The sequence below is a fragment of the Aquila chrysaetos genome, chromosome 9, assembly GCF_900496995.4.
Source record: "Aquila chrysaetos chrysaetos chromosome 9, bAquChr1.4, whole genome shotgun sequence".
Classification (NCBI taxonomy): Eukaryota; Metazoa; Chordata; class Aves; order Accipitriformes; family Accipitridae; genus Aquila; species Aquila chrysaetos.
The window spans coordinates 14,010,107-14,036,382 of NC_044012.1; the positions used below are offsets into that span (position 1 = coordinate 14,010,107).

Sequence of the window (26,276 nt, forward strand, 5' to 3'; positions counted from 1 at the left end):
CGCAGCGCCGGGGGCCGGCGCCCGGCCGGGGCGGGGTCTGCGGGGGGCGCGGCGGGGCGCCGCCAGCCGCCGGCGGGCCCTGTGGGAGCGGCGCGGGGCGCCGCGGGCGCGGGACGCCGCGACGGGGCCGGGGCCGGGGGCCGGGGCCGGGGCCGGCGGGGCGGGGCCGGGGGCGGGGCCGGCGGCGCCGACGCGGAAGCGGCACCGGCACCGGCAGCAGCGCGCGCGGCCGCCGCCGCAGGTGGACACCGCCGGGCCGGCGGGGTGAGCTGAGGTGAGCCGAGCCGAGCCGAGCCGAGCCGAGCCGAGCGAGCTGGGAGGAGGGGCCCAGCCGCTCCGCCCCGCCCGCCAGCGGGAACGGGCCCGGTCTGTCGGCGGCGGGAGGCGGGCCGCCGCCATGGCCGGCCTGGGCCTGCCCGCCCCGCTGTGCCCGGTCCTGATCCCCTCCCTCCTTCCCTCCCCGCAGGGCATGCGGCCGCCCGGGCTCTTCGGGCGGCTGAAGGCGGCGGTCGTCGGGGTGGTGCACGTGGGAGCGCTGCCAGGTAAGCGGCGGCCGGGCGGCCCGCCGGCGCTGCGCCCGCCGAGCACGGCCGGCCGGCGGGACAGGGCCGGGCCGGGCCGGCCTCTCGTCGGCGTCACCCGTTAGCCCGGCCGCGGCCCCCGGCGCAGAAGCCTGTCCCTTCAGCCGCCGCTGCGGGCCCCTCGCGAAGTGCCACAGGTTTGGGCATCCCCCCCTTCTAGGGGTAGAAGAGGCAGGAGACGCTTCCGCGGAGAGAGCCAGAGCGAGGAAACAAGGGTTTGGCTTTGGCGAGCTCTCCACCGCTGCGTTTCAAGAGGCAACGGCTAGGAAACGGCGCAAACGAGCGCTGGCACAGGGTAGATATCGGATAGAGCTCTCGCGGGTCCTGAGAGGCAACAAGAAGCTCAGACAAGAGGCAGGGTTTCCTCCACCCTCACCTCCTCGTCCACCTGTCCCGGGGCTCAGGGTAAGCAGAGCTAATTACAGCAGCTGACCTTCCCCTTGACCAGCTGGTGCCTGGAGCTCGCCGTGCTCCACGTGTTCCCAGAAGCAGCCTCCAGGCATTATGGCCAGCTTTCCCCATGCTTTCCGTGAAATCAGACCATCTAACAAAGTTGTCAGGGAGCTCTTCACAGTCCCCATGTCAGACTCTCAGTGCCTGGCTTTCGGAACCCAAGTATCAGAAGAGACTTTGGAGTTGATCTTAAGGGAAACTCACTGAACTCCGACAAAATCCACGTGTGTTCATTTCTGCCATGAAGCACTTACACCGAAGATCAGATGCAATCAGCCTTGCAGGTTAGGGTTTAAGATAGCTTTGATTTTAAATTGGCTGTTGTTTACCATAGGCATTCTGCACACCTAGGGGCTGGTGTTGCCCTAGGTTGTATTGGGTGGAGCATCACTAATGCAGGATAAGCTATAGTAAGTACAGGAATAACAAGCTAAGAGTAGATCTGGTGCAAGAAGAGATTTTAGCAGATATTTCTGAAGTTGTGAATTAGATTTAAGAGCTGAATGGTTACAGCAGATCTGTCAAGTTCAGCTAAGCAAAGAGATGCCACTAAGGCAAGTTGCAAGGAGATACAGCAGCCTTTTAGCAAGTTTACCCTGTTTCACCCTATTTCAGTATGACAGTTGCTATAGTTGTGCTACATGAAAGCTGTTACTGTATGTGGTTTTGGTTTGTGTACGCCCTAGGGTAAGCAGCATTATTCTTGCAGGGACACCAAGAAGTTCTCTTCCATTGACCCAGATCATTGATCAAGCTTGTCAAGAGGCAGAAGCTTACAAGGATGCTGGAGTTGTAAGTTTTGGTTTCCTTCTTCCTATGGCAGCATTTACACAATGCTGCTTCTGCGTAGCCAATATTTTAAACTGAGTCTATAATTCATCAAAAGCAGCTTAAACCACATGGTTTAGGAAGATGTTTAAATCCACATCTTTTATTTCAATATGGTAAGTAGGCCTTGTAGATTACAAAACCTAAAATAAGTATCACATGCACCCAAAACAATTGAAAAAGCTTAGATTCAAATTGTGCAATTCAAGTCGCTTAAGTTGAATTACCACCAATTTCTAAGAATCAAGTCAATTTAAGGGGGGGGAAGGAAAGTTGACCGCAACAGGTACCTGGCTGTAGAATGCTTCATCATCCAGTCTGACAAGCCACTGTATTTTTAGTTCTGTACAAAACTGGTTTCATGAAGTCATGGAGAAATACCATGTGCACGGCAGAGGCACCGTATGCATACTTCAGTCACTTGTAGGGTGCAGGATCGCCCCACATTTGCGTTTGTGCCAAAACAGCACAGATTATTCAGGGACCAAAAAAAAAAAAGCTTAGGCCCTTTTCTGCCCTCTTTAACCCTTCTATCCTAGCCCCCAGCAGCAAGCATGCCTGCTTTGCGCATCTAGAAGAGAAGGCCCAAAAGGCCAGTCTCAGCCAGAGGCAAGTACTACCAACTGAATTGCTGTTGGACCTAAAGTGGTGTAGTAATCTTCATAGGTCAGTAGATTTTAACAGGGTGTGTGTCCTTTTGAAAGGTCAGATATGTTTTAAACATTTCATTGCACCTCATCTTCAGGTGTTGATGTGCTTTTTCTTTGACCTGCCTACAGTATTATGTACTGTTTCTGGCATAGTAAGGTGGTGTCCTAATGTCCAAAGTTTGAAAATGCCTTAAATGAGCAAGTAGTCACTGCTCTGAGCTGCTGGTTTTTTGCAAAACTTTAATAACAAGCCAGTTGAAACCTTTTTAATGGCATAAATTGGAATGATACTTTACAGACTGAACAGAATTGAATGCAAGAGCTTAGTCTAAATTATAAAAGATCAAGGTCAAAATGGAAGACAAGTCACACTAAGTGGGTTATGGGCAGAGCGCTAGTAAGGCTAAACTAGGAAAGAACCCCAAGAACAGAATTGTTGAAAGGATAAACAGCAGTGCAGAAGAGTGACGTTTCCATAGGTGGGCTTCAGTGCCTATGAACCAGATGAGTTTGTGCAAGATGTCCACCCAGTTAGAATAATCGCTAGCTGCAAGTTGGTCAGAACGAGTAAGTTTTCTTCCTTTTCATGCCTGTTGAAAGAACAGGTGTGCAATAGCTCTGTATTCTGTACTGTGACTTTCTATTTTGTCTTTACAGTTACAGAATCAACATGAGGTATAACATGATTTGATCTACATCAGAAGAGTGGCAAGTACTAGTCTCTGTCTTCTGTGTTAGAGGAAGTGGTTACACAAATGATCTGTAATTCGTAAAGCCATTGCCCCACATTCCAGTGCTTGTTTACCCATTTCCCTTACATACTAATTAAACATTGAAACCTTTAGCAGCAGGGAGAAAACACCAAGTATACCTAAAGGTGAGGGAGGGTACAAAAGCAGTTACTATCACTGCTGACATGCACAAAGCTAGAACAGTTTTAAGACAAGCTTTAAAATCAGTACTAACACAAAATTTTGTGTTTTATACTTTACTGTCTTTTCAACAGTTGTAATAAATTCTGCTATTCCAGGTCTAACTTGTTTACCTTTTCTCCTACTGCATTGCATTCTCTGAACTTGAATATATTTTTAAACTTACCTCTCAGGTAGACAGATGAGGTGAATGCAATTATTTCTCTACACATTTGGACAAATTCAAGGCTTAAAGTTATGCTTAGTCTATTTCCTGTAGAAGTCACAAGAACATCAGTATACATTCCACAGCAATCTTCATTCTAAAGGTCTGTACACAATAGTGTTATAGCAATATGACAAACAAATCCTTTATTAATGCCATAAATGTCAGAGAAAATCAGGAGAGCTTCCATAAATATCAGTATGGTTGCCTAACACTTTCTGCAATTCACTTGTTTAGTTTTTCCTGGTACTTTAAGAGAAATGCAAGTTTTTGTGATAGGAGCTTCCTGGCTTTTGCACTGAGACCACCGCTCTTCCAAACTATCCTGCTTCTGTAACGGGAATATATTTGGGTTTCCCCCTCAGTACTCAGAGTGAAATGTTAAGCTGTTTTTCTTGTGGAAGAAGAGCTAGAAACTTAAAGTGTTTTTTTCCCACAGATGTTTCTACTGACAGAATTTCCAAATGCTGCCTACATTAGCCTTTAAGAAGATACGTAACCATCTTGCTGCTATGAGATGTTTACATGTTGTCTCAAGTTGCTCAAATTGGTGTTAACATTTAAAAATAAAGTATATGGTCTTGTTCACTCAACACACATTGCACTTGGAAGTAAATCCTATATTCAGAAAAAGGTGACTTGTCTGGCACATTAGCAGCTTAACATAATAAATATGAAAGATTTGTGATATTAGAGCACAGTAATGAAAACAAGCGAGTGCTCAGTTAGGAAGCCATCTGTGCTCAAAATGTATATGCTTTGTACTTGTGTGTTGCTAAACAATTAAATTCCCTAAACAAGATTTTATAAGCAGCAAGCTATGAGGTATGATCCCTGCAATTTGTATCTGCTTTTATTTAAGAAAAATGCAAAGTATATATTCAAGTTAACTTTTATTCATTCCATTCAGCCTGGGTGAAGCTTACTTTGTAGCCAGAAAACAGAGCACAAGTTCCCTCTAATTTCATTGATACAGATCGCTTTACTACTAGTTGCTGTTATCTAGCTGTAGTTACTTGAGTAGCTGACTTTAAAGACAGTAAGAGATACCTAAGTAAAACTATATCTTTAAAAAAAAAACCCAACCCAATTATAAAGCTACATTAAGTTGCAAATATTATGGTGCTTCTTACCACACAAAATTTTAGGTTTGCTTCTTTTACTAGTGCTGTCTCTGGAGATGCATTCATTGTATTGTAATCCTCCTGACCCTTCTTTTGTCTCTGTGCCTGGAAGGGGAGTTGCTAGTACATGTTTTAAATTGATGTTTTTAAAAAATGAAAATTTTCAAGCCTGTTACGCTTAAAATGACAGTGATAGTTAGAATTCAAATTACTTGGAGTTTAATAACAGTTAAGATGGAATAAACTAGTGTTTCTGCACAGAAACATGTAGGTACTTACCACTTGCATTACAGAGGTTAACATTTCAAATCTTAACTATATTACAGTAGAATAAAGCAGCAGACAAACCTCCCCACAGCTATCTCCTGTGGTACATGCAGGAGAACGTAAGATATCTACTTACCTACATTAAGGCAGTAACCTCTTGTTCTGGAGATAAAGTTTTTAAAGGAATTGCTAAGAAGCTGTAACCAGACACAGCAAATAAATGCTTTACAAAGGCCCCTGATATCCTTTATAAGGGGCACATGATTGTGGTGGTGGGAAAAGCTGTGATTGTTCTAGTACACACCTGAGCCTATGTACTAATGGGTATGGTGCAAAAAACCCCTTTCTTCCTGTAGGAAAGAGTAGTTGTTTTAAGCTTGCAAAGGTTTGTATTAGTATGCATGTGTTTGTAGGTAAAGCCCTTCTGTTAGGCAAAACACTGGGGTTAAAGTTGCCCTAGGTAAAAGTTATATTAGGTAGGTGCTGAGTTAAAACTTGTATGGTTGTTACACCTGTTGTGGTTTATAGTGTTGTGTATTTTTGAGGCTTTTCTGCTGTGATATGTGTGTGTGCAGCTGAAGTGTTTTAAGAGGTCATTTCTATAAGTCGAATAAAGCTAAGAAAATTATTTTTCTATATAATCAGAGAGCTATTTAAATGACCTATTTTCCAGTAGGTAACTGTGATACAAGAGGCACTTTGCACACATGTAGCACTTCAGAAGTCCTTCAAAGTAAAAAGGAAATATATTGTTTGAGAATTACGTATGATAAGGTAACACTTAAATCATCTTAATATTCAATGGAAAAGGAACACAAAAGGTATTTGCTAGAGTTTTATCTCATACTATCCAAATAAATTCTGCTTTGGAGGGTGTAATACGGTAGCTGTTCCCATGGACTTCTAAACTATAGGCTTAAGTTCCAAGAACTTTAATTTAGCATAACTGTTTTCTTTCCACCATTTTAATTATCTGTCTGATAGTACTGGAGCCTGTTTTATATACATATCAAATCAGTAAACATGGAAATCTGTGGTGTTATATTTTTATATAAAATATGAAAGAAAGCTTTGAGTTAATGCATCTGTAATTCAGCTCTCTGTATTGCAGAACATATGTTGTTCTTTTTTAATTAAACAAAACATAATGTGCAAAAGAACATAGTCTATTGGATGGTACCAAAAGAATAACACATTATTAAAGTAATATCAATAATATTCACTGTAACTGTGGACCTGGAGGCCATAGGAAGAGACAACTGCTGAAAAGTGAATATAGTAAGTTTAAGGCAGAAGAGAGAAATGTGGGAATCCTCCCATATGCCTGCGTTTTGAACTAGAATTCAATGAGATACTTTTTATGCACAATAGTATGGCTAGGGTTTTTAATTAATTTTTAAATGAATTAATTCATTAATGTATCTAATGGAATAATTCGCTTTATGCAAATCCTGAGCTGTCAAAGTAGTAGCAACTCATAGAAAGCTCAGATTCACTGCAGAATTCCTGTGGCATTGTGCCAGCCCGTTCTCCTGCTTTCTTGGCTCCTGGCATGGCTCTTCAGGAGCTGAGCATCTGAAGCCCCATTCCCAGACACCTTTCTTCCTGTGTGTCCTATGGATCTTGATTCTTGACTGCCTCAAAGCCTGGGGCTTCTGATTTGCAGACCCTAGCTCCTTGCCATTATGATAAGCTTGGAGTTTCCCAGATGTCCAGGTTTTGGTGAAGTCTGCCAAGTAGAACGTTCTTGAGCCAAGGACCAAGGGCTACCAGGTTTTGTGGCCTCAAGTCGTTACCTGGTTTTGAGGGTTCTTTGCATTTTTTGAGTTTGGTTTTGTTAAAATATTATAGTTCTACATTAATCCTTTTGCCACATACTACTACTGACCAGCTTTGCATTTGTGCTTAAACTGACCTGATACATTCATGTGTACAGAGGACAAAAGGCTAAGGGATTTCTCTCTGTTGGTGCCACAAAGGATTCAGTAGGTGTGCCTGAGGTACAAGACTATTTGGTCAGTTCAGGTTTGTTGGACCAGTCCCGACCTCATTCCAGAGAAACTGACTAAAAGTTTGCGATTTTTTTTCACTTGTGAAAATGCTGTGGGTTTTCTGAGGACTGGTTGTCATCTTTGTCATATGGCTACCTCCCTCACAGGTAGAAAAGTGTTGATGTTAAATTATACATTGAATTGGATGTAGAAACAAAACCAAGGACAGATGTTTTGTTTAGTTGTCATATCTGGTTTTCCTTTGCCTAACTGAGGTTTTCCTGGACTGGAATTCTGTACTTAAATATGCTAATGAGTGGCACCAAATAGTGCATAGGTCTAATGTTGGATGCTTATAATATTAGATCACTTTTTCCATTAATAGGTTGTGTGTTTTTAAGGTGGCATGTATTTTGTGTATTTAAATACTCATCTGTAAGTCATTTGGTAAAGGCAGCTGTACCCTAGCACACTGAACGTATGTGGGTTGTGTGCTTGGACTGACCATGTTGTTCCACCAGATTATTTCCTTTATCAGTTTTCTCCATCCTCCATGTTAGGTGTTCATTTATGATGTCTGTGTCTTAGCCTGTAATTCAGCCATTAAATGCTGAGTGCATTTTATATACTGTCTTATCTTTTACTGCCAAAAGGGCTTCTACACTACAACAAAGATTAAAGAAGCGTTACATATGAAAGTTTTTAAAAAAGGAAACCTTTTTTTTCCCCTTCCTGATTCTCTACATTATTATTAACCAAACTTCTTCGTTTAATCTCTATTTTTTTTCCCCAAAATGTTCTTCCTTCTATTCTGGTTCAGTTACAGTATCTTTGAAATGTAAAGCTCTAATTTTAAAGGATTAAAATGTGGGATAAAACTCGAGAGCGAGCAGAATTTATTTTCTATATATACATTTAATTGTCTAGTAAACTTTTTGTATTTTTAGATTGAAGCAGGTGAGAAATTTCTAGCTTCTTTAAACATTCTCACTGCAAATGCAAAATATAAGGCTTGAAATATGTTTCAAGGCTGTACTTTTGTTATTAGTCCTTGACAAAATTATATATGATTTGCAGTTGAAAACTTTCTGGTATATACTATACAATGATTGAAAAAGTACAAGGTACCAGATAATGTACAAAGATTTTCAATAAATGGTTATCAATTATATCAGCAGAGTATTTTGTCATCACTCCATTGTTTGCTAAGAGTATGTCCATGTGGAGTGAGAGGTGTAGTAGATAATAAATAGCAATATCTTCCTTCAAGTAATTCTGAATCCGGAATGGGAGAAATATCAATAGTTAATACTATGGTATTAAGAACACTGCAAAAAGGCACAATAATAGTCAACAAAAAATTCCTTTATTTATCCAAAGTAACACTTATTTTCTGACATTAATTGAGTTGAAAATTGCCTTGATTATCTCTAAATCCTCCGTTATCCAAACATATTCAATATCCTATATTCCAGTTGGATAATTGAAGTTTGACTTTACACTATTTTTAATGAGGTATACAATTTAACTCATTCGCCTATAGTTCACATTTTAGGATGGATCAAAGGAAACCAAATTGATGAATGTATAATTAAAATCACATTTATTTCTCTTCATGATTTCCCTGCAAATACCATGCTGTTGATGAAAGCACTTTTATAAGTGGTTCTATGCATCAACACAATTTACTGTAGATAATCCTTCCTTTGAAGGAAAACCTTTAAACTCATGTGTCTTTTAATACAAAACAGTGTAATGGTAAACTAGCTGTGTTTTTTAAGTTCCTTTTTTTCCAGTTTAATCATATTTCTTTATAATAATCTCCACAGGATGGCTTGATAGTAGAAAACATGCATGATCTTCCTTACACGGTATGTCCTGGGCCTGAAGTAACTGCAGCAATGACAGTGATTAGTGCTGCAGTGAGACAAACCTGTCCCCATCTCGCACTGGGTGCCCAGATCCTGTGTGCTGCGAATCAACAGGCGATAGCCGTTGCTCTTGCTGCAGGTAATAGAAATGACGCATCAGTTATTACTGTTGTTTGCTATGGCATTTACTCTCTGCAAATTGTGCATTGTACTAACATAGATACCATGAAAAATGAGACATGAAAAGCTCACTGTACCCTGAAAAAGCAGAAATTACATTTTGAGAAAGATGCCTCCTTGATTATAATAGATGATACTTGCACACTGCTTCAGTTGAAGGCAGCTAAAAATCCCAAGGCTGCTGCTGCAGCTTTCTAGGTGAAACCCGTCTAAATATAATGATTAGTTTAAACCTACTCATGTCTAAAAGCCACCTTTGGTGTAACTCTGTTTACTTCAGTTAAATTATATTTGAGGATCAACTTAACCCACTGTGGTTAAGCAGCCTGTTTCAGCATCTAATTATATGTTGTTGCTATTACTGGTATCCATTAAAACTAAGTTTTCATTGCCTTTTTTTAATGAATGGATGGAATGAAGCTTTTTATATAATAACAAAAAATTGAGTGTACAGCTAGCCAAACTACTTAAAATTAAATTGCATTTGGGAGAATTAAATATAAATTAATCTATCTTTATTGCATGAATCCTAGACTTGCTAACCTTTCTGCTCCTACTGCTTGCTGAAGCAATTTTAGTTTTTCATATGTAACATTCCATGATTTAAAGATGGAGGCTGGTTTAATATGGAAGGCTTGTACTTCCTAAATACTTCATAAATTGAGGGTTAATGCCTGTTTTTGCCCAAATTGCATATGTGATTACAGTAAGATTGCACATTTTTGAATGTACAAATTTTACAAACAGGCAGAATTTCGTAAGAATGGAAAACTAAAAGATGCTGGTGTTAATTGGAAACCATACTTCCGGTAAAATAATGTAGGCTAACTTATCTGCAATGACAGTTTTAATTACGTTGGGTATGTTCTAAAAGTCTTAAATTCCTTTTTTCTTGGGGGAATTCTTGTTAGTAGATGTGTTTTGAACTCAGAACTTTGGAGTGCTTTAAAATCAGAAGTTGCCATTTTCAAGGTGTCTAGCTACTTGAGAAACTGGCGAAACCTGATTTTTATTGCTGCAGTAGAACCTATATGAAAACCTAAAATAAAAATGCTAACAGAATCCAGTTTTAGTTTTTAGGGATTGTATGCATGTAGGATACTTGAGGTACATAGGCATTTGCAAAAATATTTATACATCTTATTTTTAAAAGCAGTAGTCGAACTGTTAGTGACTTATGCATCCTTTTAGGAGCAAAACTGATCACTAAATAAGGGATATAGTGTGGGAACAATGTATTTCTCTTCTCAGCAATTATTAATGAGGGAGAGAATTCCTGGAGGGCTTGGGTTTTGCTCAGCTCTACTGCTGTTCTGCACTATTTGTTCTGTAACTGGAGAGCACCAGCTTGGAGGGGCCTGTGTTTTAATGCATTTCATTGCACTTCTCTAAAAATGATTGTCACAAGTTCACTGGACAGGAAAGCAAAAAGAAGAGAGAATCACTTTAAGCAAAACCGTAGTAAAGTGAGTGCTACTTTGTAGGTAGGAAATCTTTGAGTAGTTTTTCTGTAGCAACTTACTAGTGTCTTTAATGTCAATACAGTTTTCATAGGTGGGAATTAATAAAGCAAGCCCTGTATGCTTCCACTACAGAAAATACTTGCTGAAGGTGTTTTAGCTAAAAAGCATATGTAGGATCTCCTGCTACTATGCAGTCATTTCATTTTCCCTGTGGAAACTCCTATCTTTGGTAGAAATAACTGTTCTGAAGAGAACTGCACAAGGAAATCCTAAGTGGTCTCTAGGTGAAGATAATGATTTTATTTTGTAAAGAGGGAAAAAAGTCAGCAGGTTTACAGTGTGACTAGAAGGAGCTCAACATCACCAACATGTGGTTGTTAATAAACATGTTGTGGGTAGCCAAATAGTAACAGATTAAATTACTGAATTTTGCTAGCATATTGACAAGGTATTGGATAAATCTGAAAATAAAAGTAATAAATCAGGCGATGAGGCATCTGAGAAGGTTGAGAATTTTTTTTGTCATTTGTTTTGGTTCTTTAGGAAACATTTATTTATTTGATTAGACACCTAAAGGAAGGAATGACAGCAAAAACATCTTTGTGCTGGCTGCTTCAGCAAAGGCGTGGAGCAGTGGTAGGAAAATAGTGGGGGATCTTGAGGAAAAAGGGAACTGCTCTTCTGACAGAAACAAGCAGTTCCTCATGTTATCAAAAAACAACTACTGAGCCAAAACAGTTGTTGTCAACATCTCCCCAGCTCCAGAAGGTTATTGCAGACAGTTACACCAGTGCTGAGTGCTCTTGGTTCAGCGCACGGGCAGGTCCACCGCTGTGGGTTGATGGAGGCGGTTGCCCAAGGGCATCCATCCAGCAGGCCATGGCATCCTCCCGCCTGTGTTCCCCCTCCATCTGCCCCACAAACCAGCATCACTGCGTCTGATCTGCTTTCGCTTCTAACTTCAAAAGGTTATGTTGAAAGCTGCCGGATTTCCCTCTGTTTCTAAGGGCAGATATGGCAATGTTAGGCCACTCAAACATTAATGTCATTATATACACAAATAGCGGGGGAGATTCATGTCACACGTTTCTTTAATATTAAAAAAGTCCTTTGCTGCTCAACTTTTATACTCTTCTAATGTAGGCATTTTAGTTTAAAATACTGTAATGTCCCTGAGGACCCATAGACTGCAAAACATAGAGAGAATACAGAATAGTACAGTTTTGTATTTATATTTTTGACTGGAAGCCATCTTAATCTCAAATACTTATTCTCAGAAAAACAACCCTTCTTAATAGTTCATTTTAATTACATCCTCCAAAGACCGTATTATCTTCCTTCTTCCCTAAAATGCTCTTTGTGGAGAAGCAAGTCAGAATTTGTTTGCTAGGGTTACTTTTCAATTGGTTCATTATTAACAGGTGTACCATGTGGTTTTTAGAGGTGTATAATTTCCTGTTTGTAGTTTCTGATTTAATTAACTACATCTGCTTGAGGTTGAAACAGAATGATGTATATAAGCAGGTTCTATGAGCATTTGTAGAGGAGATAAAAAATACAAATGCTCTCTTATTTATTTTTGTTTAGCAAATATTACTGGTTATCATTTCTCAGTGCTCAGGAATGTCCACAATATGTTCGCTAAGTCTGGGTCAGATTTAGGCATAGTGTTTGGTTTTCTTTACTTATTTATCAGTGTGTCTTGTTTCCTGAAGTTAACCATTGTGTTAATTTCATGTTGTTTGTTGTTGATCTACTTCCAAATTACATGCCTTTTCTTTTATTGAAAGTTTGCTAATTATGAAGCACTATTCATACTAGAGGGGACTGTTGTGTCTAAAGGAATTGCTCAAAAGCCCTCAGCTATTTGTGTTTTTTTCTTATGTTAGTGAGATGTTGTGCTTGGCTCTAATCTATCAGTGTAGGTCTTTGCAGAGGAGATGCAGAGCCTTTGTAATACAGGGACTATATGCTGGTGATACTCCCTTCATTATTTTGCACATTCTGCATGCTCTCCATTACCAACGTGTAGCAGTGATTGAAAGGAAATAAATAACTGGCCCATCATTAACCTAATGGAGACAAAGTTAATGGTGAGAAGAAGGATTTCAAGAAAAATTGCCATTGTGGAATATCGGCCTAGCCATCTGCTGATCTTTGAGGCATAGAACAGTGCCCATAGCTGTATCTCTGTAGCGATGCACAGGAACACTTCTGATATTCCAGGTACCCCTCCCTGCTGTATCTTGACTCCGTGGGGTGGAGAACCCCAGGCACATGGGCCAGAGGCAAGTTATGCTCTTGTGTTCTGTCCAGAGCTTCAGTCTGTGCACCTGGGAGCAAGGACTGCAGGGTCTACTGTAGAGTGCAGCTTCGCTACACCTGGCTGAGCCTGTTTTACACTCCTCATGAATCAGGGCTCAGTTTTTAAGTTTATCTTTTCTCATCTCATAAACTTACAATAGAATAGTTCAGTTGGAAGGGACTTAAAATAATTGTCTAGTCCAACTGCGTCTCCACCTGACTGTGAAACTGCCCTTTTTTCCTTTAAGGATCATATTACTGAAATCCCATTTCTGAGTTGGTCTTCATCAATGATAACGACATAGTTGGTAGCTGATTAAGTGAGGCTTCATATCAGAAGATATCCCAGGTACCCAGAGGTCTCCATGTCTTTTATAAAATAGAGCTTTGCTGTCTGAGACCATTCCTTTCCCTCACCCACAAGCAGAGATATCTTCATGGGAATTCACTTGCTACAGCTCATGATACTGTTTAAGGTGGGATAGAATTGGGCAGAATTGTATACTGCTTTTTTGATTTTCTTTTTAACTGCCACCATATTAATGCAGTGGCGGGGGGAGGCAGCTAAGCTGAGCACCGCAGCAGGGGTGTGCATGCCTTGGGAGCATCCACAGGTGCTGTGGAGCAAGGCAGCGAGTGCTGCAGACTCTGCTGTGAGCTCTGCTGAAGATGCTTCTCCCAGGCCTGCAGTTCATGCTGAGCGTGGAAGGAGCTGCTGCAAGACGATGTGCTGAGTAGTAAAGGGTCTTCGCAGCACAGAGACTGTATGCCTCTAGTGTCAATAGCAGGCAAAGTCGATACTCCTCTGAGTTTTCACTTGCAGCACAAAATCAGTCTTTCAGATTCTTTTTTAATTAGGAAGGCAAGAAGAGCTGGGAGATGGGATTTACTGTGCATGTAAAGCAAGATACCACCACTAAAGTAACCTGCAGCATCTTGCCTTTGTGTAAAGGCAGAGATGTTTGCCTGAAGTCCAAAATTCAGGAGCTGCTGCCTTGCAGAGGCCAGGTCCCATTTCTGTGAAAGCAGTAAATCCTAGCTCCCAGTTCCTTTTGACTTTATAACTGAAGGAAGGAACATACCTGAGAAAAAGCTTCTCAATGGTTGCATCCACTTCACTGTTTTGGGGTGTTAAAATGCAGCGATATGCACATGTGCAGCTTTTAAGATGGATAAAGTAAAAGTACTATTTCCTCCATCAATTCAGTCTTGCAGTATTTTCTCACCCAGCAAAAGAAGTGTTTCAGTCTGTCATTTTTTTCTTTTAATCGTAAATTATCATGGGAAGCAAAGAAAAAAATAAAGCTTTTCTCTGCAGTTGATAGACCTTCACAGCTGTTTAGGTAAAGCTGTTCAAGTAAGATTAAAGTAAGTAGAGTAACACTAACTTTTGAAAAAGTGACAAGCTCTAATTGCTTGAGCAGGCCCTGCAGCAGCTGATGACTTGATTCCATGTTCCTAATACAGTCTTGAAGTTCTGTTTATTAGGTTTCATTGGAAATTTCCTGTTCTTGTTTTCCAGTGAGATTACAAATTTTTTTTATTCCCATATAAGTCAGAAATGGGACTGCCTATTAACTATTCAATGGCTATTACTTTTCAACGTGCCAAATGTGAAAGTAAGCAATAGTATCATTCTCACAATTTTATGAGCGTAAAAATGAATTCAGTAGCAGAATCTGATTATGGCTTCATAAAACAGAAGGGTAATGATTTGGTGCCTGCACCTATTACACTTGGTTAAAATTTGTATTTTCATAGCCCCCAAAAATCCAGATAGAGAGTGCAGCCTTGTCAAACTAAATACAACCCTAATGTTTAGCAGAAAGTCTTAAATTACTAAGTTAAGGAAACACAAACCAAGCATCAACAAATAACGTGTAAGCAGTGACTTCAATAAATGAAATTATTCAATGAATAGCCCCTGTCCTGAGTTAGACATTATGATTGCTGTGAAAATGTAATGTGTCTCTAGACTTATTGATAGTCTTATGATTAGAGGAGAAGTAATTTTTCTTATTTAATTCTGAATTGTACTGTAAACTTGGGTGATTTAAATAGAACCTATAACTTTTTTCCCTAGATGCAGAAATCTCGATCTAGCTATTTGCACTGTGTTTATTACCCAATGTCTACTAGCACCTGTAACTATACTTGTGGCACGCTCTTATCTTTGGATCCTGAGAATACTCCATGCTTTTCACCCACTAATCTGAAGGCACAGGACAGCTTGCATTTGGTTTGGCATCCATCTGTGATGTTTCTTGTTAGCTGAAGTCTGTGTTGCTAAGCAATACAGGCTCTTCTCTATCAGGCATAAGCTTTTGTTTCTGCAACTTCAGGGCTTTTGGAATGAAACTGAAATTTTAAAATAAACAGGCACCTTGTAATTTGGTAAATACATTTTAAAGATCATTTATGTTTATGTTTGAAATGTGCTAAGGTGAGGCCTCTGTTGCCTAAGCAGTTCTCTGGTGGGTGGGCTTGCATTCTTGACGGCTGCTTTCACTTGCATTGGTTTCCTTGGTATGATGTCAGCTCTAATTAAACATGCAGCTGACTCCAGAGCTGGGGCAGCAGCAGAGCTTCAGAAGGGCTTGGAAGAGACCTCTAAAGCAAACTGGAACAACAGCAAAAGCTGCGTAAGATGAGTGCAGAGCTTTTACACGTATGTTAAGTGACAGGTGAAATAGACTTCAAGGCTATGAAAGACTGGAGAGAAGAGGGGAATACAATAAGGGAGTCAGAATTCAATCTTGTGCCTCACAGCTGTGGGCTTGTTACACCATGGCCAAAGGTTTCAGTATTTCAACACAGAGGTATTTCAAAGCTGTGTAGGGGTTCCCTGAGAGTAGATGAATGGGCTGTGTGAAGTCATTGCTATTCATAATCTTGCGCTTAAGTATACATGCCACAAAACCTTCCTAGTGCAAAAAATAAATGAATATGGTGGAAACCATGTTGCTAAGACATGGTGGAGTTGATGGTTGGAGTAAGTTCAGAGTAGAGTGGAAAATGTTTCACTCTTCCCAAACCTTATCTTTTTTTACCTTTGGCACAGCTCTTGAAGTAATTTGTTCGTGTGGTGCTGTGTAGAAAACACAAGCTACATTCAGATGGAGAGTCAAACAGGTGGTATATAAAGTGTCGCAGACTGTGTTTTCTTGCCTAATTTCCTAAAGAAAGAAGACTTAATGCTAGCCCTAGTCTATGTCCATGTCCTTGATGCTTTTTGACCTGGTGGCCAACTTCAGGCATATTTAACAGGGGAATAGATGTTGGGAAAGTAATGCAATGGAAGAGTATCTGGAAAGAGGGGAGAGACCCACGTTAATGACCCTTCTTGGAGAGAAGATACATTGTTAGGACAAAGGAGCTGTGTTTTGACCTACTCGCTCCTCTATTGGCACGTGCCCATTGGCATGTCATGGCAAGAGGCAGGGCAGGGTGTGCAGTCGCCCGTCCTGAGCCACACGGGAGCAAACTGGTGGGGGCTGAGAAAGAGAAGGGAACCGTGGGGGTAGGGAGAAAACTAGTGGGCTCTATGGGAGAGACCGGAGTTGAAGGCAGTAAGATGGAAAGAAGAAGTCGGAGAGAACATGGGTGAAAATAAAGAATGTAAAACTTAAATATGTGGAAAAGCAAGGTTGGTTAGTCCTAAAGCGTATGGAACAACTTGTGTTGGGAACAAGTAAGAGGGGCAATAAGGTGGGGTTTTGTTTGTTTTTAGTATTTCTGGTTTTCAGTCTTCAGTTTTAGCTAAGACATGCTAATTATTTCTTTTTTCAGGTCTTGATTTTATCCGGGCTGAAGGGTTTGTGTTTTCTCATGTTGCTGATGAAGGGATTATAAATGCCTGTGCAGGTAACCTGCTACGATACAGAAAACAAGTCGGAGCAGAGAACATTCAGATTTTTGCTGACATTAAAAAGAAACATAGGTAAATACAAGCAATATTTTATGTAAATACGAATGTAATAATGATCTTGTATTTTTCTCCATTTTCTGATTATTTTTTTTAATGCCTATTTAGTGTCAGGAAAGTTAATGGTACATGGAGAACTTTATTGTTCAAGCAAGGTCTTGCAGTACTATTAGGGGATAGGTTTAAAAATAAATTTGCACCTGTAAGCTGCAGGTTGCTGCATCTGTGAAGTTTGCAGTTGTTTAACCTTCAGAATTTATAAATGCAGACTGTAAAAGTTTTGCATCTGGTATTAGGTGAGATTTTGTATACTTGTGTATATGGTTACTATGTTTAAAGAAATTTTGTTTCTGGAGGCTAGGCATCCAAGGTTATTTTTAGTTATGCAAGCAGTTGCCTTATAAAAGCATCCAAATCATAATATTTTGGCACTTTAAAAAGCTATTCTTTCTTTTTCCTCCTTCCTGCCAATAATACTGGTTTCTTCTACTTAAATCAGTGCTGTCTATGTACGGATTATGTTCTATGATTATCAAACAGAAGGAACTTATGACAGATGAATCCAATTCTTTTCTGCTGATACTTTATCATAACTGTCACATGGTACTTTCAGCTATTTAGATGTCACTCTGTTTTTTTTTTCCCAGAAGAACTGCTCAGGTGTTATGTATTATACATGCTAAATAACCTAATTAAAATGTTTGTGTGTAGTATGTGGATAATCATGAGAATAACCAAGTCTGGAAGATCTTAAATACCTAATAAACAGGTAATAAATTTCAAAATAGAAAGGAAACAATGCAGCATGGTCAAATTAAGCTTTTACGGTCCTTTCAGAGTGGTTTCTTTCTAATGATTTCTTTATATTTGCGTATGTGTATATATATAAATAAAAATACATCGCGTTAGACTTTTTTGTAAAAAATTGTTTGCATTGTGATTTTTTTTTTCCTTTGCCTTGACAATTGATGAATTGGTATTTGGATTATACTTCTGTTGTTCAAATTTCCTTTTTAAGAAAGGAAAAATTTTTTTTGTTTGTTTCAGGCAGACTCATAAGCTGAGAAGGAAATGTTAAAGGACTTGTTGGTTGAGTTTTTTAGTGTAGAACAATATGCCTGCCACTGAGAGCTGCTAGCCTCCTGTTCTTTAAATGGGGAGCAACTATTTTTGTAGTCTACTTGGTGTGTTACGGCTACCCTCCACATTCTAGTTTGAGGGTGCCTACTACTCTTAAGCCCTGTTTCAACCTCATTGTATGTATTAGGTGCTTAGGCCTGCCTTTCTCCAGCTGCAGAATGGGAGTTGGTGTACTTCTTTTGCATCCATCACCATGAGTGGAACGCAGTGCACACACGTGCTGCCTCTGAATATGGCCAGAGCATGGCTCCCCCCAAGAGCATTGTCCATCCAGGCTGATCCGGCAAAGGGGTTGGCTCCATCACCGCTCACCAGTGCAACATGTTGGCCATAGCCATTGTTTTCTACTTAAATGGAAATGGAGAGACAAAAAAGTCAGGTGTTGAACCAGCAATGGCTGGAATTCTTTCAAAGTTTAGAACCATTTAAATTAAAAGCTGCTATTGCTATAGGTTTCAGACAAAGTGTGTCACCCATGTGTCAAAGACTGCTGTTGAAAAGCTAGGTTGCAGGTAATTGATGTTTGTAACTGCTGTGTAAGATGATTCCTGTGATTATATCATAGGTAATAACTATTCTTTCTGTTAGTTGGACTTCGTGAAGTGGAGGGTGTTAATTCTGTTCTAGGCAACAGAATCTGATTTATGAATGACTGCACATCCACAACTCCCACTTGAAGTCAGAGATCTGTGTGTGCTCAACATTTCTGAAATACAGGTGCTCGACATGTAAGCAGCTGTCTCAATTGACACCTGGCAGTTCACAGTTAGCAATCACTCTTTAGAGACAGGAGACCCCGAGCGACAGACCGATCAATTTATGGTTCCCTGATGGAAAAGGTTGGGTTTTTCCCTCTTGTTCACATTGCAATCTTACTTCCCAATTTAAAACAGGACACTTGCCCTCTCTCACAAAGCCTGCCTTTGGTTGTTCTGACAGCGGGGAAGATGAGGAAATGCAGTCTAAACATTCAACAAGATGGATAACAAATGTGTGTGCCGAGAGTAACCACAGGGTACGTTCCTGCTGTTTACAGCGCTCACGCTCTGACGGCAGATGTCAGCGTGGCCGAGACCGCTTCGGCTGCCGAGCTCTTCCTGGCTGACGGGGTGGTACTGACTGGCACCGCTACCGGATCGCCCGCAGATCCTCAGGAGCTGAAAGGTGAGAGCTGTCATACGAAGGTCGGACAACAGGCGGTGAATCAGTTTCTGGATTAATGTAGAAAGAAATCTATATATCCGCTGTTCCTTGAGGAAAGAAAAGAAACTCCTGCTGTGGGGTTTGATTTGATGCAGCAGAACTAATGGGATCGAGGTGCTATTCAGATTGGCTGTTGTGTGTTTCTGAGCAACTGTTTGGCGGGACAAAGATGAAAATTATTTCAAGCTTTTATAACACTGAATGATGGTGAGGCTTAAATGAAAAAAAAAAAGTTAAAAATGTATGTTCCATTCTAAAAAGTCTTAATATAAGAAAAAGCCACTTTATAGCCGTATTAGAAAACTAACTATAAATCTTTCCATTGAAGAGTAAAGCGTTTTTATCTTTCACAATGAAAATGGAACTCCTGCGATAAAGGGGCATTTTGACGAGGCAACATTCCAAACAGTAATACCAGGGAAAGTACTGCTTAGAAGATTTTCAGGAAGAATACAAGTTCATTGGTAGATAGAAAGATACTACATCAAAATAATTTTTAAATGGTGTGGACTTTTTATCAAGGGAGAGTCATTTGACCTATAAGTTCTGACCTTTGCAAAAGTGTTATATAATTCTTCATATTTTCATACTGGCATAAGTTTGGGCTGTCTTCATGAAACTGGATTGCTCCCATGCTAGAATTAAAGTTCTATCATGAGGGCATTTAATTTTCATCACTGATTTTAATTTAGATTAATGGCTTGAATTTGAGGGTCTCACTACATGAGATAGAATGTGTATTTTTTTAGGTTTTACTTTTGCTGACATGCTTTAACTTAGCATGTTTTGAAGTTCCAGTGCAGAGTGTATTGTATTCAACTTATGTTAGCTGATCGGGGTGAAAAACATACTTTACTTGCCATAGATACCTGGACCTCAAGGATATTTTGAAATAACATGAAATCATGCAGTGTTTTCAGGGTTTTATCTATATCATACGTGCTTAACAGCATTTAAAATGAATGTTAACCTTGTCAAAATGGGTTCTTGTTTCATACATAGTAAACTTTTTGCCGAATAATAGGTTATAAATGACTATGCTTCAATCAGCAATGTTAAAAAGAAAACGATGGCTTGGTGTGAACACTGAGCTCTTGAATTAGTTGGGTCTTTTGGTATAGTAAACTAGAAATGATACATGGAACAGCTGACCCTGAAAGCTAGGCATATTTTAGAGACTGCAAAATTTCATTAATCTAGAGCTCCATCCCTGCCTGCAATTAATGTCCCCATCGCTCTTAATGCAGATTAAATAATTTTTAAAAAGGATTTGATAAATCTTAGGGCAAAATCCTAGGTTAAATTCTGCTTTCATATATGCGCATGCAACCTCCATTGGTTTCCTGCATCAGAGACCTCTAGGCCCATGGATTTTTTTATCACAGGACTCCAGCCAAACAGCACCATGGCTTCTGCTTTTATTTCATGTGAACAAACATGTCAGTCTCTGTCTTTTTCTCTTTCTGGGTCCAAAGAACAAAATGAGTCAGAGTTAGCAGCTGTAATGAAGTACACACATCGATTTTGTGTTTGGATTTGTGCTATGAAAGCAAGAGTCTGCAGATCACGGGTTTATTTTACTTAGGTCACAGCATTTTGGATGATAGCAGGCCCTCTCATGAGAAGGATGTTGGCTTAAAACAGTTAGGAGAAGAACTTAAAATCAGTACTCCAGGGTATAAGGAAATGACAAATTAGGCATATCTATGTCAGCAGATTCTTAAAAGGAATCAGATCTACAGTCTACAAAGTTGGTGTTGATGTGAGTGAAATTTTGCATTTCACGAATTTATGCAGCCCTGGAAGTGCCGTATTACGATGATACACACAATTGGGCACCTTTCATCACACTGCAAAGCATCTCTTGAAAGCAGAACCAAGAGACAGATGAGATTTTTGTCATGTCTTTTTTTCAGCTTTGTTGTGCAGTAATATAGAAGTGTTTCTTGCCTTTTTGTCTTTGTGTTGAATTGACTGATTTGTGATGGGGTGTGGGAAATGAGTGTTTCCCTGTCAAGCCAGAGAACTGTGTTCAGTAGGGTTTTGTTTGTAGTTTGTGTCGCTGCCGCCTTGTAGGCAACCATCGGCATCGCTCCTTGTAGAGGCTGGCAGGCTTTGCTCCAGGGCTCCCTGGGTGCTCCAGGGCACCAGTGGTTGATGGAGTACAAGGTCTAAAAATCAGACTTCAGGTTATTAAGGAGCAGGAATTATAGCTGAGCATTTTGAATTACAATTAATTAATAAACCATATTTTCATTTAAGAGGTTATAGAAGTTTGTTCCAGCTTGCTACATTGTCAAACATTATTTGGTCGGAGCGTGTGAATCTATCAGGTTTTCTCTTTGGGTATAACTGCTGAAATACCTGCTTCGCATCCAGTCTGTATTTGAAGTGACCAAAGCTTTGTATAATGACTGCTTAGTTAACTGTTTGAGCAAAGCAAATAGCCTCAGCTGAGTAACCAGTGGAAAACAGGGTACATCATGAAACCTAAAAGCTGGCTGTGACTGTCACCTTAGTTATTGTTTATAAAAGGGGCATCAAGACTGATTCACCCTCTTACCTTTTGATGGTACATTTAGGTCAAAATAGAGGCTGCTGCCTTTGCGGTACCCGCAGAGATAAACAGGAGATGTGAATCTGGTCAGTATGTTTTGTAGCCCTAGATTTAATGACAGAGAAAGTCCTTTGAATTAAAAAAACTAAAATGTGTTACAGTGGAGCATTACCATAAACGTAGTGTTGTGTACGGTACAGTGATTACTGCATATGAAAAAGCTGTTGAAGAGTAGTTGAGCAAGTTATTGGCACAGTGGTGGTTATTTTTACGCTGCTCTTCGCCATTGTTTTCAAGCTAGGAGCATTTGGCCTTTATTTCATGTAACTTGTGCATACCATAGTTCAAATGCTTTCATTGTGCTTTGCAGCCAAGCACTATTTCATTTGATTTTATTAAAGACATGTCTGCAGATGTACTGTCACAAGAAAGAGCACAGTGCCCTCTAGTTACAGTTTATTGAAATAGAGAAATGTGCAAGTTGTGTAAACTTTAAGATCTTGTTACTGTACAATCACAAAATTGTCTCCTTTTCTCTTTGTGTCAAAGGAAAAAACAGATAGTCAGAAGAAGAAAGCCAAGAAAGTGAGAGATTTAAAGCAAATCTCTGTGTTTAGAGGAATCTTGACAGTGACTGAACATTGCCATGCAAAAGCATATCTCACTGCTGTTGCTTTATTTTCTTTTAGAAGTTAGAATTTGTATTAACACAGCCAATAGACAAATCACCTTCTACTAATCAACTTTAGGCCTTGATGTGCTTGGAAATGACTTAAAAGTAGCATCTGTAGCATACTTAATTAGGTAACCCAGTCTCACTGCAGACCGAGCACTCCCATTGCCATTCTTCACATTGTCAATCTGAATAAATCTCCAGCACAGGAGATGTGTGTGGACTCCATGTGTCATGTATGGATCACAGCAGGAGTTGGATACCTTGCTACTTTGGAAAGCTTCGGGGTTTTTTATAGTTTCACAGCAGTCTCAGGTTTCACTGGTTTTTACTCTTTGCCTAGTAGGGCTAAGCTATTGTCTTACACCCATATGATCATTTTCTGTTTAATTATTTGGCTCTACATTTTTCCTGCTGATGTGAAATAATTATAAAACAACTACCTGCTAATGTGCCTTATGCACTTGTTGTAAAAACAAATATTGACTTGGAACGCAGTTCCTCAGGGAATACAGTGAAGTACTGTTGCACAAATTTGCGGTCAGTTGTAGCACCTTAATTATGCATTGGTATCTATGTAAAGCAGATATGATATTTCTAAGAGCACGTAGATACTATATAAATAAAATTCTGATTTTTCTAGAACAGGATTTCAGTAATAATGCTATAAATAACTAAAAATGAATTATTTTGTTGCTGTAAGCAGGATGACTATAAGAATGTAAAATATGCATAGAAATAACTATAGTTTTTATTATATATACATGATCCATCTGATTTGTTTAAAATTTTCAATAAGGACTGTGTGGAATGGCTTTATGTTTGTGTTAAAATGTTTGTAAGAAGGAGTTATTGTTCCTAGATGGAAAAATGGTAGGGCGTGTGACCTAAAAAGAGGTTCAAGAGCATTTTAATAGATCCCCTTTCTTTGGTGAAGTAGGAAGGTGATAAATAATTAGTCTTCCCTGAAGCATAATTAATAAGTTAGGCTTCTGATGAAACTTCATTTAAACAGTGTTTTGAAGCAGACTTTTATATGTTGCATATATGCTTTCCCTAGTTACTTCAAGCTCTAACCTTCTTACATAAACTTATCCCCAATTAAAGTAATTTATACATTTTTAAAGGTCAGAAATAATGCCTCACAACATTTCTGTAAGTAAGGAATGAAGCATCCAGTCCTATGAGTGACTCTTAGAATGGTCAGTTTGAAATGAAAGGATGAGAAGAATGCTTAGTAATTCTTGAACTGGGATTTTTAATTTTTTTTTTTCCAGAGCTAGTACTGACCCAAGTCCTGCAGCAAATACTCTAATAAACTTTTATTTATCTATGGGGAACCTTTCCATGGTCAAAACAGCCATCCCCTTTTGTTTTTATTCTAAAAAACATGAGCTATGGTAACTGAGCCATAGATCAGTTTCTGCACCGTCAGGTCTGTCAGAACACATGCATTTCACGGTGAATGTGGTCACCTGAACCATGGACTGAAATCCACCCCTGTGCATGAGGGATGAAGTGGATCTGTAATATTTTGAGCCCTGTTTTGTTACTTTGTCTATTTCTCCTTTTAGAGCCAGGTAAAAGGTCAGATAATTAAGTAACACATACTGTATATAGAAAAAAAATATTGGCTTTTTTGTTCCATTGCCATCCATAGAAAAAGAAGTAGTCTTTATCAGTACTACCTTTTGCTTTCTGGTAAACTAGCTGGAGCTATCAATGTAGTCTGTATGACCACTGCTTGCTTTCCCACTTCTGAGTCCCTGAATTTTATCATGAAGCAGAGAGCATGTTCCTTTTCCATTGCCTGTGAATAAGGCCCTTCTTGTTTCTTCACTGAAGATCTTCTACTAGTTGTCAGCATAGCGTAAATTCAGCAAGGAGACCTGGCAGAAATACACACCAGTCCAGCTACCATTATTGTGATTTAAACTGATGACTGAAGAATTGTAAAGAGCACAGCTCAGCTGAATAGTTCTGCCGCTGTAACGATCTCACCAGACTTGCAAAAAAGAATCTGAGCTGATACAATGAATGGAAACAAGAATGGCATCTTATTTTTGTAGCTGTATTTCAATTACTTCATGGAAAGATTGGGGGAGGTGATTATTCGCATCTTAAGGTGAGGGAAATAGAGAACATAGTTAAGATTCCACATGGTGCATGGCAGCCCACATGGTCACTCCAGCATCAGTAAATCCTTTTTCAAGGCCATGGGCCTGGTTTGCCTGGAATCTATACTGGGTGTTACTGCAACACAGTAGTAAACGATAGCTCCTTTCCACGTATGTGTAGTACCTCAAGCACAAAGGAGCCTCTAAGTGTGATGGTAACAGTCACAGTAAGTAAAAGGGTCTGGTCCTGCTGTGTAAAAATTTCCTACATCTAGCATCTCATCTTACCAGGGATATGCAATAAAAATGAATTTATGAGGGAATATAGTAAAATGCAGTACATTCTCTGCCAGTCAATTCAACTTAATCTTGCTGAAATCTTGTTCCTTGAGAATAAAGAGTGGTACAGGTATGGTACCAAGACCCAACTTTCATACCTTCCATCCTTTGATATGTGGCCAGGAATATTCTTCTGCAGCATTTGATACAACAACAGAATGCAAAATGAAATGAAAGTGAGATTTTTCATAACAGCTGTTCAGAGCTAAAGGTGTTTTTTCTAGAGAAGTTGTTTCATTCTATAGTAGAAGTAAGAAATACCATGATGATGAGTTTCTTGATATTCACCTTTCTTTATTGTTGAAAAACGACGCAAATTAGAGTCTTGATAGAGTTTCAAAGATGGGACTTAACCCTAATTTTGGTTTTCCTTTCTTCAGAGGTTAAATGTGCTGTGAAAATTCCTGTGCTGATTGGGTCTGGAGTGACTCTGGAGAATGTGAGGAATTACTTGGATGCAAACGCTCTAATAATTGGTTCGTATTTCAAGAAAGAAGGTTATTGGGCAAATGGTGTTGATCCTGACCAAGTAAAGACATTTATGGAACACATAAGTAAACTGCGAGAATGAGTTTGTCAGCAAACAGTATTTTTGTGTCTGTGTGTATAATAAGTGCAGTATAATACATTGTACAGAATTAAAGCACAAATGTGTGCTTGAATGGCTAATAACATTAAATGAAAACGCACATCATCTCCATAACTAGCTGGGAAACACGGTGACACTTTACTATAAACTGGTGCTTTGGTGTTTGTTTCTAGGCAGCACATTTCTGTGGCACTCAAAGCCATCGTCATGCAAAACCAACTCTCCAAAGGCTTGTGTAATATATTCTCTCCTATAAGTAAAATGCTTATGGAGTTTTAAGAATTTGTAGTAAATATTCATCAGAGGTGAGCTGAGTTTTGTTTTGCCTGTGAGTACAATAGGATGCCCTAAGTTTACAGCTAAGAGTATTGTAAATTGGACAAGTTAATTAGCCTTTCAGGTTCCCCATCTGTAAAATGATGATAATAGTACCTACATCACATGGGGGTTGTAAGACATAATAAATGAATGAATGTACAGCACTTTCATCTCCTGAAATGAAGGGCTCTATTAAAGTTCAAGATCATTATTTTTTCATTAGAACTGTGCATTTATTACAAAAATGTAGTAACTGTATACCATACAAAAATTTAAGATAATTGGGAAATTGATTTACTTACAATACTTATTAGAGAATAAGTGTAAATATTTAATTACATTTTAAGTAGAGTTGGAATTTAGTCAAAATGTTTTTGCAAAAATTGGAAATTTTAATAAAGGTTTATTGTTATTTTTCAGCAAGCCCCTACAGCTTTGTACCTCTCCAGACTAGTATTAGTGATGTTAAAAACTGCCAGGTTCCTTCCAATACACAAGGTGTAATTGTGATGGAAACCTTTCTACCAAAGCTGACAGGTAAACACAGATTTTCATTTTTCCTGTAA

At 39.5% G+C, this 26,276-nt stretch overlaps 2 protein-coding genes across 2 annotated transcripts in view; both read left to right on the forward strand.

Moving 5' to 3' along the window:
• The first annotated feature begins 367 nt into the window (after positions 1 to 367).
• LOC115345639 (uncharacterized protein F13E9.13, mitochondrial-like) lies at positions 368 to 25,921 on the forward strand. The gene is made up of 6 exons (XM_030024766.2): positions 368 to 542; positions 1,744 to 1,826; positions 8,861 to 9,041; positions 16,639 to 16,789; positions 18,951 to 19,078; positions 25,184 to 25,921. The coding sequence occupies exons 1-6, from the start codon at positions 398 to 400 to the stop codon at positions 25,372 to 25,374; spliced, it is 879 nt and encodes a 292-aa protein (XP_029880626.1). The 5' UTR covers positions 368 to 397; the 3' UTR covers positions 25,375 to 25,921.
• The window catches only part of C9H19orf12 (chromosome 9 C19orf12 homolog), a 40,284-nt gene continuing 32,989 nt past the window's right edge, over positions 18,982 to 26,276 (forward strand). Inside the window, exon 1 of the mRNA XM_041125794.1 lies at positions 18,982 to 19,078. The gene's annotated coding sequence lies outside the window, so the exon portion shown is untranslated. The remainder of the gene's footprint in view (positions 19,079 to 26,276) is intronic.